This window comes from Streptopelia decaocto (assembly GCF_964273445.1).
Source record: "Streptopelia decaocto genome assembly, chromosome: 7".
Lineage (NCBI taxonomy): Eukaryota > Metazoa > Chordata > Aves > Columbiformes > Columbidae > Streptopelia > Streptopelia decaocto.
The window spans coordinates 57474449-57488242 of NC_138661.1; the positions used below are offsets into that span (position 1 = coordinate 57474449).

The following is a 13794-nucleotide window of genomic DNA, read 5'->3' on the forward strand; positions in this document are numbered from 1 at the left end:
GATGTTGCTCACTAACACTGGTGTTAAATAATGAGACTCTGAATGGAGCACTTGGTACCTGAGTGGGTATGGAAGCTAGAGCTTGGTGATGCTGTGATGCAAGAAACTGTATGCTTAAGATGTAGCTGGGTTGAAAAGACCTTGTGCCTGTGACAAGGGGCATATGCGATGCTGGTTTCCACACTGGTCAAAAAAGGAAAAGAGAAAGTAGTTGTGAGTAGCCTTATTTTGGCTGGCTAGCTGCTGACATGGATGTCAGGGAGAGATGAGCCAAGAATGTCTTGGAATGAATTCACACAAAATCACTGAATGGAACTGTCGGGATCTGCGAGGCCAACGTTTTAACATCTTAAAAAGAGATGGGGGAGGGGGAAGACCCTCCCAAAAGATGGAAAAGAAAAAAGTACTGAAGAAACTGGCACTAGCCACTGTAGGATTAGTCTGCCCTGTTAATGCTCCTACTGTCATCTGGGCCAAATTTTTGTTGCTGAGCAATAAGTAGTCTAGCAGATCTTCCTTTTCCCTTTAGAAACGCAGATCACTTTTATGGACAGGGTTAAATGGAACTACTCAGATGGTAACAGTTCAACACGTGCTTAAAGTTTAGGAAGATCAGCGTTTTGGAAAATGGGAGCTCAGAGGGGAGCAGCTGTGGTGGAGTCCAGCTGGGCTGGGGGTCTGCACTCCAGGTAAAGCAGCGTGAGACTGGCTGTAAATAAAGTAAACCCCAAGTCTGTAATGACCTTTTGTGTTCAGCTTGCTTGTTTCATCTGGTTATTCATATTTAGAGCAGAACACCTTCATCATTCCCTGGGCAGCACTAGGCGTCTTTCTTACAAAACTCTTCATTGAAAATGGAAGAATTGCACCCAGAGTGCACTGTTTTTGTGAGCCCTTTGCGGTCTGCTTGTACTGTCTCATGGGCTGCAGTTTGGGGACCACCACTGTACCCCTTGGCTGCAGCGTGGACATGAGTCTAGTTTGGGGTAGGAGTTAGCTCTGGCATGAAGGTGGATTGTTAATTGTGGCATCCAGAGCATAATAAGTGCAGAAAGAAAAAGCTGCCTAGCAACCCTGTGGGCAGGGGGGAATAATCCTTACTGGTGCAAAACTTCCTCATGGTTGATGGAGCTTCTGCAAGGCAAGGCGATTTTTCATACCCCAATTAACCTAATAATCGGCTGGATTTTTTTTTTTCTAATTGATCATTAAAATAGAGTATATCATGGTCCAGATAATGTGGTTTGAGAGAACAAAACGAGACCTCAGTGCAGAATTTTTCAGGCTTACCCTGCAAATGAAGAATTCAGCTGGCGCTGGGCTGTGTTAGAGAATGGCAGGCTTTGGCAGGCGCTGAGGAATTTCCTGAGTTATGAAAAGAGAGCACTGGGCACAGGAGAGATCGCAGATAAGGCAGATCTCAGAAAATGCTTGAGAGTGGAATTTTTTCCTGGTAAATTGGTTATTCGATGTGGAAACCACCTAGATTTCTGACAGCTCAAGCACAGCAAGAAGGCCGAAAAAGGGAGAAGACAAACACATAGAAAGGACAGGATGAGAATGTGTTTTATTGAGACTTTTAAAGTTATTTTGGTAATAAGCTTAAATCACTTAGGCTTTTAAAATATTTTTATTAGCTGGGTATTTTTTTAGTTTTAGTATTAGCAACTGCAGTCTGGTTGGAAAACTGAGATCATCTTTATCTCTCCAATTCAAGAATCCCTCAGTCTTCTATAAATAACAGAAGCCTTAAATAGAAGGGGAAACACGCATGATAGTACTTTTTTTCCTCTCTATGTAAATCACATGGACTCAAATACTTGACTTGATGTGGTGGTTAAAAATAAGGATTGATTGAAGGGAAGTATACTGTTGATGGAGGGTAGTATGAAATGTAATAACTTCTAAATACTATTTTGCTACTTTGGGAAATACAGCTTTTGTGGTAAGATGGCTGATGCTATTGTTATTTTGTTTTTAAACTTTGCATGTGGTTAAACCACCTTCAGTGGCTTAATGTTAGCATACGACAATGAAAATATGTATTTCTTGTGGAAATATGTGCTTTTCTAAAAGAAAGAGTAACTTTGGACGTATGCAGAGAGGAATTCTCCTCTGAACTGAGCTTGCATCCTGGGCTATCTTTGTAGGATTTGATGCTAACTAGCGCTTAGATTCTGCATGTCTCCTTATCATATGTAAGAAAAGTAAATGTACATTGTTGGGGTTTTTTGGGGGGGGCAGGGGGGAAGCCCAGACATTTTAAGTGTGTGGCCTGGGTTTGATTTCCTAGGCTTTGATGACTTCAGACTTTCACTTCTTGTTTTGCAGCTACCCTATCTCAAACACTTCATGTCTACTTGCATATATAGACCCACTTGTAAATGTACAGCACAATTTTTTATTGCCTTCTCTTTGCATTTTGTTTTTCAATTTTATGCTGCACAGTGAAAAAGTAAAACATATGCCAAAATTCAATTTCAGTCTGTCCTGTCTAGTTGTTGATTTAAAAAAATAAAATACCACAAGCAGCCTGCTTTTCCAAAAGATGCGATCTGTTTTGCTTCTGCCTAATTTTCTTTTAAGCTGTATTTTTTGCCTTTGGTTCTTAGTTACTTTTTTCAATGCAGACCATTTCTGGGGGTGTGAAGTTGAATCATTAACGCAGTTCCTATAGCCAGTACTGGTCTTCAGAGGCTTAACTCTGCATGTGACTGTTCAACACCCAGTGGGCAGCGTCTTACAGGACTGAGCTGACTCGAGACAGTGTGAATAATGAAAGAGATGGTGCTTTGCCTTTCTTAGGAAAGTGCTGGTGGCACAGGAGCGACTGCTGCCCAGGCTCTGCCTTCCTCGTGTTGGTACCAAGGTTTTAGTTTGTGCCTGCAAAACTCGGCCGAAGTTGAAGAAGTTGAGATGCGCTGGCTACCAGTTAGTTTTCAATAATGCAGCACTTCCTTAAAACTAATCAAGCATGTAGCCGCTTCTTGAAGGTCATTTCTCAAGAACAGATGAGTGCTGGTGGGTGTTAAGCTCTTGACATAATTCATGCAAATAACTTTTTAAAATAAAAATTTGAGAAGCACACCTAACCCCTTCCCCTTTCTGTAACATGACTTTTTCTTTGCTAACTGAAACACTAGGGTCAATGCTGAGAAGCAACCCAAAAGCAAGCAGATAAGAAAAATCCATACTTAATGCTTTAATTTGAGTGGTCATTTCTTTAAAGTAAAGGTACATATTGAGTTGTTTTCCTTGTAACTCATTTTCACTAGATAGTAAATATTTATAATTTCAAAGGCTGGGTGTTTTTGGTTGGTTTCTGTAGCTACCTAATTTCACTCTCTAAATATTACTTTGGTGTTTCTGCATGCCTCTCCTGGTTTTCACGTGCATGTGTATGTGTACAAAGGGTAGCTTCTGTAGCCGTGTTCGCAGTTCTGTAGGAATGGACCTATCTCTGATCACATAGTTTCTTGTAAATGTGCAACTGTCTGAAGCAATTGAACCCTAGGAGTCAACGTTTTTAGTTATGCTTTGTTCTTTCACAAAAATTTGCAGGGCAGAACTTGTGCTGATATGAAAGTGTCACTTTGCACATGATTTTGCAAGTCAGAGGTCTGCTCTGGAGGGAACGCAGCGGTGTCATTGATTTCTCTTCTGTCCTTAGGTCCTTTCTCACAACTTGTGTACAGTGCTAAATGTTCCCCACGATCCGGTGGCCTTGGAAGAGCACTTCAGGGATGATGATGAAGGACCGGTTTCCAATCAGGGCTACATGCCTTATCTAAACAAATTCATCTTGGAGAAGGTAAGTTTTGAATTCTTGTGTTCTGTTTTGTCTTTATCATGTCTTAGAGTGCCTTTACAGTAAACTGCTGCTTGCTGGCAGCGTGCTGGCATGAAAGTGCTGCTGGGAGTGCGCCTGTGTGGGGTCGTGGTGGGGCAGGCACTCTAGAGAGTCTGTGCCTCAAAATGGAAAGGTGCACTGTTCTCTACTTCTTTTTCCTCTCCCTGGTTTCTATTTCCTGTTGCATCTGGTCATTTTCTAAGCTGTGTTCATATTGATAAAGCATCTTAGCTTGAATTTATTTGAAAGTGTCTTGGAGCTATAGAGTGTCCCACTTTATACTACGGCTATGACAGAAAATTGTCATAGACTCCTTTGCAAGCAGGAAGGGCAAAAATGTCTTTAATGTCTATTCATAAGGTATTTTAATAAGTAGATCCCTTTCTAATAATTACAGTGGGTGACATTAGGGAGCGTTGTTAAGTTTTGTCTTGCAAGTTCTTTCCTTTTGTGCCTGAGCACTCTTCAGTCTTCTGTTGTGCCTTGTTTTGGGGAGAGCTCTGGAAAGCCAGCAGGGTTTGCCTAATTTCTCTCTGTCTTGTTCTGAGATACGTAGAGCTGGGCTCTGGGTGCTGTGTGTTTGAGATTGAGGTTGAAATTTTTAAAAATACACTATCTTCCTGCCTTTTTCTTTTTTCTGGCAACTTCTGTTGAGAAACTTGACTAGATGGTAAGAACCAGCCCACATGGTGGTGGAAATATATCAGCTTCAATACCACTGATTTCTCATATACTTGGGGGCTGACCCCAGAAACCCGCAAACTTTGTTGTTGTGGCTGCAGAGATACATAGATGTTTCCTTTCTTTTATAATGTTAAGAAGTCCTGAGCTGACATGCTGCTGAAAAGTCCAGTGTGGCATTTGCATTTGCAGATCATGCACAGTCCTTAGCCCTGATTTTTGCCACTTCTTTAATCTGCATTTAATACTGGTGGAATATGTGATTATATATAATGTCGTCTGGCAGCTTTGAAGCAAGACAAGCTTCATATATTTAGCTAAGACTTACCAGGCTCTCTCTGCCTCTCTAGTCTATGTTTCTGTCATACCCAGTGACGGAGCCCTATTCTGTGTGTGGGAGCTGTTGGCTGTTAAAATACATAAAGGTACCCACTTAATGTCTTGGCTGTTTGCTACTGGACAATCTTGCTTTGTCCCTAAGAAGTCTGTGATCTCATTTCCACTTTGTGTTGGCTGTCTGAGCTACTGTAAGATTCAATGGAGACCAAGCAGTTTGTATACAAATTTTGGGGAAAAAGAAAAGACCTTACTTTATTTTGACTGAAGGCTTACAGTAATTGAGTCTGAACCACAGTGGGTTTTGTTACTACCATCTGTAGGCAGTAGCAAGCCATTAAGTAAAAAGAGAAAAAGATAGAGATGGAAGGGTTTTTCAAATATAAACATGCTTTATTGTTAAAGGGATGAATAGTTATGGAAATGAGGAGCAGTTGCACTTAAATAACACTGCAGTTTGAAAATTAAAGACCTGGCTATGTAAGCAAGCTCGTGTGAACTTCCAGTGCTTAGCTACTTTGGGGCACCGTCTTACCCCATGGTAAAAACAAAGGACAAGCTGCTTTGCTTCTCATGAAAGGGAAGGCCATGACTGCGTGTAATTTCTTGTGTTTTATTCATCTGGCTTCTGATAATTGCCTGATATACCTATAGCATTAGTTCATCTTAAAAGTGTTGAGGAACAGGATTAAATTACCTGTAACTTCATGTTATTTTATCCCGACTAGATGCTCATAAACAGTTTAGATATATACTATTAAAAATTAGTGAAGTTCTTTAGACAGAAGGCTGTCTTTGTGGACTGGAAAAAACTTGATTGTGGCATCTCATCTTTTAGAGATGACTTTACATGAGTGCCAAAAGACAACATGCAGAGAGGGATGAAGTCACTGGTTCATAGCATGTCTCCTTTGTTTAAAACAAACAAGCAAAGCAAACAAGAAACCCTTTCTTTTTTCATTTTTCCAAGGCGTAATCTGTTGTTTTAGATGGGGTGATTGTAGAACAAATGTTATTAATTTATGCTAGTTAGCAGAACTACCAAAGAACAACTGGTGCTTTGTATCCCCAAATTCAGAGGAATTTATCTCAATTTTCAGTCACGTATCTTCTGGTGAATTAATTTATTTGAGCAAGAGCAACCTGCTCAGGAGAGATATTTTTGACCTCAAGATATTTTCCTTTAAAACAGTAAAATATTTAAAGAATGAATCCTTAGATTTCTTTAAAACAGATATGTAACTGTGACTTAGAATTTTTTGAGAGGACTTTGTAAGCTTTCGAAATAACTTCTGTGGTACTGTTAAACACAGTTGTAGCTTTTTATATTTGTCAGTGCTGGCTTACCCTGTGTTACCCTGCAATAAAAACCTCTATATATAGAACCAAGGAGTAAATTATATTTTGCATATCAGTAGAAATTAAAGATCTCAAAAATGGTATGGGTTTTGCTGCATTTTTATTTTTATTATTTTGTGAAACTTGTTAGAAAGGCAAGGTAGGTGACTATTATATCATATTTTTATCTTTATGAGTTTAAGCAGCTTTAAGGTTGGAGGGGTTGGTTCCTTTCCATGTTTCATCATTTGGACAGATTCACAAATAAAAGTAATATTTGCTGTAGAGCTAATAGTGTGGAGTACTGTAGAAATTTCCAAATGAAATTACTTCAAATAATTTGGACAAATTATGAAGTACAGTTAGAAGCCTATACTAGTACACAGGAAAAATCTTTTGGACAAGGAGTTGTTAATTAATTAAACAACAGAATTGTGTGATATTCACACAGGTTGCAAGCAGGATCAGTATTCTGGCCAAACACAATTGAAATTCTGGTTTCTTAGCAGAGTGTCACAAATTTCGTATTTTAGCTTCACATCAAGATGATTTCAGTGTAGGATTCATAGTAGAGTCTCACTGTAATTAAAGATGGTTTGGGAATCCTCTTTAAATTTCAGTTCCAGGACAGTCTTTGACCCAGTCTGTGTTTATAAACGTGTGTTTTGTTCATGTCATGAAAAAGCAATGTGTGAATTTGTTTAGGACTTGTGTTTAGACATCAGTACATCCTGTTTGAAAAGTTTCTTCTTTTACAATTTCTTAATTAAGTTAGAAGTACTTTTGCAAATAAGTTCAAAAATAACTTTAGAAGTTGTTCAAATATTTTTAATTTTTGAAATGATGCTTAGAAGTGATCTCTCACAAATTCTGAGAGATTAGTAATTCAGAGTAATTATTATCTAGCCACCTACAGTGGAGTGTTGCCAGTTAAGGAAGCCAAAGTGAGCACAGCCAAGTATTTTGTAGAATTGAGTTAGCTCTAAAGCAATTTGGGTTTAGTTGTGGGATTTTCACCTTCCTTCTCCTCCCTCACCATGCAAATGTGGATGTAGAATTTGTAATTTTAGGACTGTATAAATGTACAGTTATACAGTCCTAAAATTACATTCGGCCCTTTGAAGGCAACTGCAAGGCTGATGTGGGCTCCAGTGAAAATTACTTTGACACCCCTGATGTAGAACATAGGTACCAGAAATAGTTGGCATTGCTGCATGAAATTGATGAGTATAATTTTTATTCTTTATTTAGTTTCAGACTATTTAGTTTCATTCTTGACTCACAATATCCCCAGAACAACACTTCCGTTTAATTTCATCCTTTATTTAACAGACAGCCTGATCATTTAGAAAAAACCCACAGATGCATATCAGAGTTATTTTGGAGAGCTGGAACTTGTGTGCTGATCTGATTATTGCTCCTGAATAATTCCTGAGCAGTGCCTCTGCTCCAGATGCTGCATGGGTCCCGTGAGGTCCATTTCAGAATCAAGTCTGGATTCTGAAAAAAGGAATTACATGTCTGGAGTGGGACCCCTGGCACAGCACGACCTAGTCCCCTGTGGCAAAATGGTTCTGAAACCTCCTGCTTGGCTGCTGCCTAATCCTGGTGGCAGTAACACGCTGGAGGCGACTTGGGTTTCGACACGAGTTTCTGAGGTGCACGTGGTCCAGCTGTGCTATGTGAGCAGAAACCATGCACTTAACCTTTGTAGCGCTTAGAGCACTTGCCAGGTGGTGGCTGTAGGAACGGAGATTTCCCGCTGTGTCAACGTCTTCCTCGGGAGTAGCGTAACCAGTAGGACATTTCCAAGGTGGAACTGATCATCATTTGGGTGGATGAAGCTCTTTTAGAGAAGAAGTCAAGCTTCATTGGGCAGCGTGGGGAGGACAGACAGGAAAAAGCACAGGCAAAAGTAGCCAAGGGTTGAGGCGCTGGCAAATTGCAGGAAGGAGAAGGAAACCTGGCTTCTAGCCCTTCTTCCAGAGGGTGTTAGTTAGCTCAGCTGGTATTTCATTTAAGACCAGTGTTTCTTGTGTGAGTAACCAGGATGCTGAGCTTGTGGCTCAGCTTGCTATAACAAGCTATAGCTTGTAGCAGCTATAGCTCCTACAGTTTCCACCTTCTTCAACGGACAGCTGTAGCCTGTAGCCGGCCTCTTGCATCGTCACTTGCATTGGTGGCCTGCTCTGCAAACATGCAAAGTCTGTGGCTTTCTTTCATAGTCTCACTTTTAGTCCTATAAACTGTACTGTAAAGTGCTTCTTGGCATAGGGTTGGTTTCCTGCTTACTTCTGGCTTGGTTTTTGTTTTTTATTCTTTTTTCCTTTGCCCACATCACTTCATCCATTTCCTTAGTCTTTGACTTAGCCAGTGTGGCGCATCTCCACTGTATTTGACCACTTACCAGACTGGACAGGAAATAATAGTTTGCAGTGGTGTCCTTGGAGCACTTAAGATGCATGGTTTGGCCTATCATGAGGAAATGTCACTCAGCATTACTGGTGTCGTTACCGCAAGAGGTACAAGAACCTGTTTCTTAGACATGCTTGCCGAAATCTCAAGGGACTTACAGTACAGTGCAAAACATGCCTTTATCGGTTACATGTTGTCAGAGAAATAACATTGCTAAGATGTAGGGAGATAAGTAGTTTTCATCTCTAACATAAGTGTGAGTTTAAAAATAATATAGAGGAAATGAAAGCTCTCACAGATGCAAATAATTCACAGATGGGTATGTACAGTTGCTAGGTATGATAAAGGATAATAAAAACAAGAGGATTTTTTAATCAATAAGGTGAAGATTTGCAATTCTGAGAAAAGGGAAAGATCTTTAGTGGATTAGTGTTTGAGAAAAAAATTATTACATGTTTATGAATATCCTACAAGAGTTATGTTTGAGTAACATGCTGTGGAAAAACGTATTAAAGGTGTTTCCCAACTATTGTTGCAATATCACTTTTAGTATATCCACATGTAGTTTTTTGGCTGTAATGGTTTCCAAATTTGCTACATAAAATCTCAGTAACTCTGTGCAATGAAAGGGCAGTTGGAACTAGGACAGCAAAGAAGATGGTTTGGAAGCTAAAGCTAGAGGAAATGCAGAATTTTAGCCTCCTTCACAGGAAGTCAGGGTATTATTATCTCAACCAGAAATTGGAGGTTGGATGTAGATTTTGCTGGAAGAAATTCCATAGTTCATCCCATGCAGGAAGTCTGACCAGGCTGCTACAGTGGTCTTTTTGGGCCTTGACATCTCTTGCAAACTAGAATTTTATTGGTGCTTTTTGTCTGACTTAGGCTGTTAAACTTTGTCAGTCTGTTATTCTGTGCCCTTTGTGCATGTTAATTTTTTTTTGTTCAATTTCTTCATTTTAGGTTCAAGGAAACTTTGACAAAGTTGAGTTCAACAGGATGTGCTGGACTCTCTGTGCTAAAAAGAACCTCTCTAAAAGTCCCTTGCTGATTAGTGATGAAGATGCATTTAAAGTGTGGGTTATTTTTAACTTCTTATCAGAAGACAAATACCCTTTAATCATTGTACCTGAGGAGGTAAGAAACAAGAGCTGTTTAACACCAGTTTGCTTAATGTCTCAGTTGAACTAGGTTTATGGTTGCGACTCTTTAGAGATTTAAGTTAAAATAATTGTTTGAATGTAAAACTTTTATTCGCTTCTTTTAATAACGTAAGGCCTCGGGTGCTTTTCTTTGTCTTGCATATGCAGGGATTTGCACAGAATAGTTTAAACATTGATGGCGATGTTTGTCTGTCATTTAAACAGGCTGGACTAAATGGGACGTGGTGCCTGCCCCCAGTAAATAGCTTATTTTGCTTTTGTGAGGACTGACTGATGTTGGGGGCACTAGCGCCAGTACCAGCACTTGGAGCTGTTGAGGTTCTTGCTTTGCTCATGAGTAGTGGATGTATGTGATCTTTAATCACTGTGCTTATATATGATTAAAAGTTTGTACAGCTAGTACATCAGTGTGATTCTGGGAAAAGAAAAAAAATCTTCCCCTGCTACGTGTTACTGAGACTTGCAAGATGAGTTTTCAGTCGCATGTCACCCTCCTGATGATAAGAAGTACAAACTTTTCTGATTACGTCTGTTTCTGATCAAAAGCAGCCACCACCTGAACACTCTTGCTAGAAATGGTTGAAGGAATAATACCAGAGGGATCTCTTTATATGCTTAAGTTCTTGAACAAGTACTGGCAACACTCAAATATGTATTTTAACCCTAAAGCAAGATTTTGATATCTCCACAATTCTCTCCTTGGGGAGGGGCAAGGGAAAGAGCAGAACGATCAGAACTGTAGGCATAAATAATCCCTTTGCAAAGCTGTATACAGAAGTCCCAGGGGTTTGCCTTTCAGCACTGCAGTACTGATTAATAGATATTTGCAAATTGTTGGAACAGTCAGGGATCAAACCAGTCTCATTTACATACCACTACAATATAACTGTTGGACTCCAAGCTGTTGTGCCAAACCAAAAGTACAGAGAACTCCTCTATCAAAATAAACTGCTTGGTTTTGCCTTATCACTCACTTTTTAGCAGGAGATTTTCACTGTACAGTATTTCTGTTTCTGCTAGACTGGTGATGACAGGGCCCTCCCTGTCATGCTGTATTCCCATGAGAAATGGGACAGTCTTGCTTGTTTTCCTGTGTTTTCCGTCAGTTCTGGGAGATGGGGATCACGGCTATAAAAGCTAAGACAGCTCCTTTCTTAGTGGTGCTATATTTGGCTATGGTAGAAGGTCAGAGCCGCTAATAAATATCAAAACTCAGACTCAAATCCACATCTCTGGTTTGTTGTTGTGTTCCCCACTGCGCAGCCTGGCTTACCTGAGGGTAGATACTTCACATCCCCGTATCTGTTGGCATGGTTAAAAGCTTCAGACCTGCCAACTCTGGGGTGTCGGTGTTGCTCACTTGGTCCCCCAGATTCGTGCTGCCTTCTGTAGCTGATGCCAGGTAGTGGCAATGTGTCCATTTGTTGGGAGACGGGCTGCAGAGCCCAAAAGAGGTTTCTGAGAGTTCATAGCTGCTGTTTGCTTTCCTTCCTATCCTTAATGTCCAGGGTTAACCTGTATTGCTCTTCTACTTGAATTGTTTTAAAAATTCTTAGTGTGTATCTCTGTCTGCATCACTGTGATTATGGCAAGATTTAAATTGTGCAATACTGTTTAAAGAAAGCTTATAGAGCCTGACAAAGAAATCTGTTCTTATCGTATACAATGCCTGTATTCATTCTAACCTTTTGCCTTAGACCACACAGGTAATGTAATCAGCTGGGGGAGGAATGCTGTCTGTTCACCGCACTCCTTTCTGGCTTACACTGGTCCTCCTTGAGTTCTGTGTGCTTCTGGAAAATCCCACATTTACTGATTTACCCTTCTACATAAAATTCCTAAAGTAAAGATGCAAAGGCTCAGTTTTGGTTAGTTTTGCCTTTTCTTTGTGTGACCTTTCATATTTCCCTTTTAAGTTCTTATGTTTGTTTTGTTTTTAAATTTTAAATCTAAACTCCAGATCTGCAAAGCATTTTTTGTACAAACTTGTAGTTGTTGTCTTAGTCCTGAGAATTTCTACCTGAAAATAGCTCTTTTTAGTAGTACTCAAAATGATACTGTTACCTGGTAAAGACATTTTTTTTCCATTTACTTTATATGCCTCTTGAGTTCATATTAAAGCTTGATTATATAGTCTTCACTTTATATTGCTTTCTGTCACTTAATTATGAAATGGCACATTGTGTATGAAGTGAGGGGATTTTTGCAAAGCGAAGACCAGAGGAGGTGGTGATGGAAGTGTTGCTGCTCTGTGATGTTTATGTTTTGGTGAGGCCAATGTAGTAAATCTCTCATGGGTGAGCAGAGCCTCCCAGCCAGGGTGTGAGCTTTCCCTCCCTCTTATTGTTGGCTGAGAATATTGCAACACAATTTACTGCAGTTTCTGGCTTGGAGTCCTTTTTGTGGGATCCAGCAGTTTCCCCTCCTCCCTCCCTCCCACCTCAGAGGCTTTTGGGTTTTGGAGGTTTTGTTTCACTTTTATAAGTAACTAGGAAATTTGCCTTGGACTTTCAGGTTGGAAGAATAATCCCTTGAAGATTTTTGCATCCCATTTTACGGATGGTAGATTATAACAGAGAAAATTCTTAGCTCTCTGTAAATGTGTTAATACACCTTCATGTGGCTATGAGGATGACTTCTCTTGTCCTCCTTGGAGGAGCTGCTTGGGAGTCTGATTTTCCTCTTTTTCTTTTTTATTTTTTTAAGTGAGAAAAGTTGTTTCTGCAATCATTTGAACAATTTCACATCTGGAAAACTTTCCCGCTTGGGTGCAGTTTCACCTTTGCACCGTGCTGACTGCAGACTGAGGCTGCTGTCCTTCTTTGTTGCCTGTGTTGTCTACTTTGCACTAGTGCTGCTGTGCTAGACCTTTCATATTAGACAACTCATTGTGGTGGGACTCTTACCCCCATCTGCAAAGTGCTAAATCTTGATTCCCCACCCAGGTGTTGAATGGGCAGCAAATTAGGAACAGCTGCAGCTCAATCAGAGAAAGGAAAACAGGCTACTTTGGAAAGGTTTTGGAGATGCAGCCTAAGGAAAGCTTTAGAAAGAGCAAAGTGAGGAGAGCAGCTACAAAGAGGGATTTGGAAAGCAGCAGAGAGGTGACACAAGAGCTCATTTAGCAGAGGCCAGGCTGAAAGCCAGGGGAAGCGTCTGGCCTGTGTTCCTCACCTGCCATGGAAGGAGGGATGGCAGCCCTGCGCTTGAGAGGAATAAGGTTAGTAAAATCCAGCTTGGGCAAGGGCCTGGGCTGGGGTGTGCAATTTTGGGATGTGACTTCAAGCATGAGAGGATCCCTCCGTGTTATGGGGAGTAGTCAGGTCACAGAGAAACAGGAGCCGGTGGCTGTGCAGGGCATTGAGCTCAGCTGGTAATGGCATTGGGCTCCAGTGGAGTTTCTGCTGGCATCTGGTGCGCAACTGAGAGTAGTGAGGAAAGGAACAGAGATCCATGAATGTCTGTTTTGCAGAGGTGCTCATGTCCCAGGGAAATGCAAAATGTTATCAAATCTGAAAACTGCCTTCCCTTTCAAGTGAGAGGCCTTGCTATGCACGCAGTAGAAAACTTCTGTGAACTGAGTGAAATGTGCTATTTCAAAGAGATACAGATGGACTGAAGAAAAACTGCTGTATTTTTTTTGCTCTAATTAAAATTACTCCTGATGGACAGCTTGCAAAATTAATACAATTCTTGACTAACGACAGAATTGCCTCCTGGTGCGGTGGGCCAAGCTTTACCAAGCAGCTGTGTCACTAATGTGCCTGGAAAGCGGGGCTGGGGTGGGAGCTCCTTCCCCTCCCCACAGCTGGTCTTTTCCACTAGCGCATCTGAGATATGGAGATCAAAGTGTGTGTTTCCTTCAGATCTCACAGGCTTCTCTTCCATGATAAAGTAAAATAAAGGGGGGAAAAAAAAAGGTGGAGAGGACTGTAGCCATAAGAGGAGAAATAGTTCTAGTCTGTCACGAGTTTCCCTTACAAGTCACCTCTCAACTCACAGACTCATTTG

At 40.6% G+C, this 13794-nt stretch overlaps 1 protein-coding gene across 1 annotated transcript in view; it reads left to right on the plus strand.

Annotated features, from left to right (window-relative positions):
- Positions 1-13794, plus strand: part of SWAP70 (switching B cell complex subunit SWAP70) — a 38991-nt gene that overhangs the window by 4404 nt on the left and 20793 nt on the right. Inside the window, exons 2-3 of the mRNA XM_082058206.1 lie at positions 3671-3811; positions 9584-9757. Coding sequence (XP_081914332.1) covers positions 3671-3811; positions 9584-9757 — 315 coding nt within the window. The remainder of the gene's footprint in view (positions 1-3670; positions 3812-9583; positions 9758-13794) is intronic.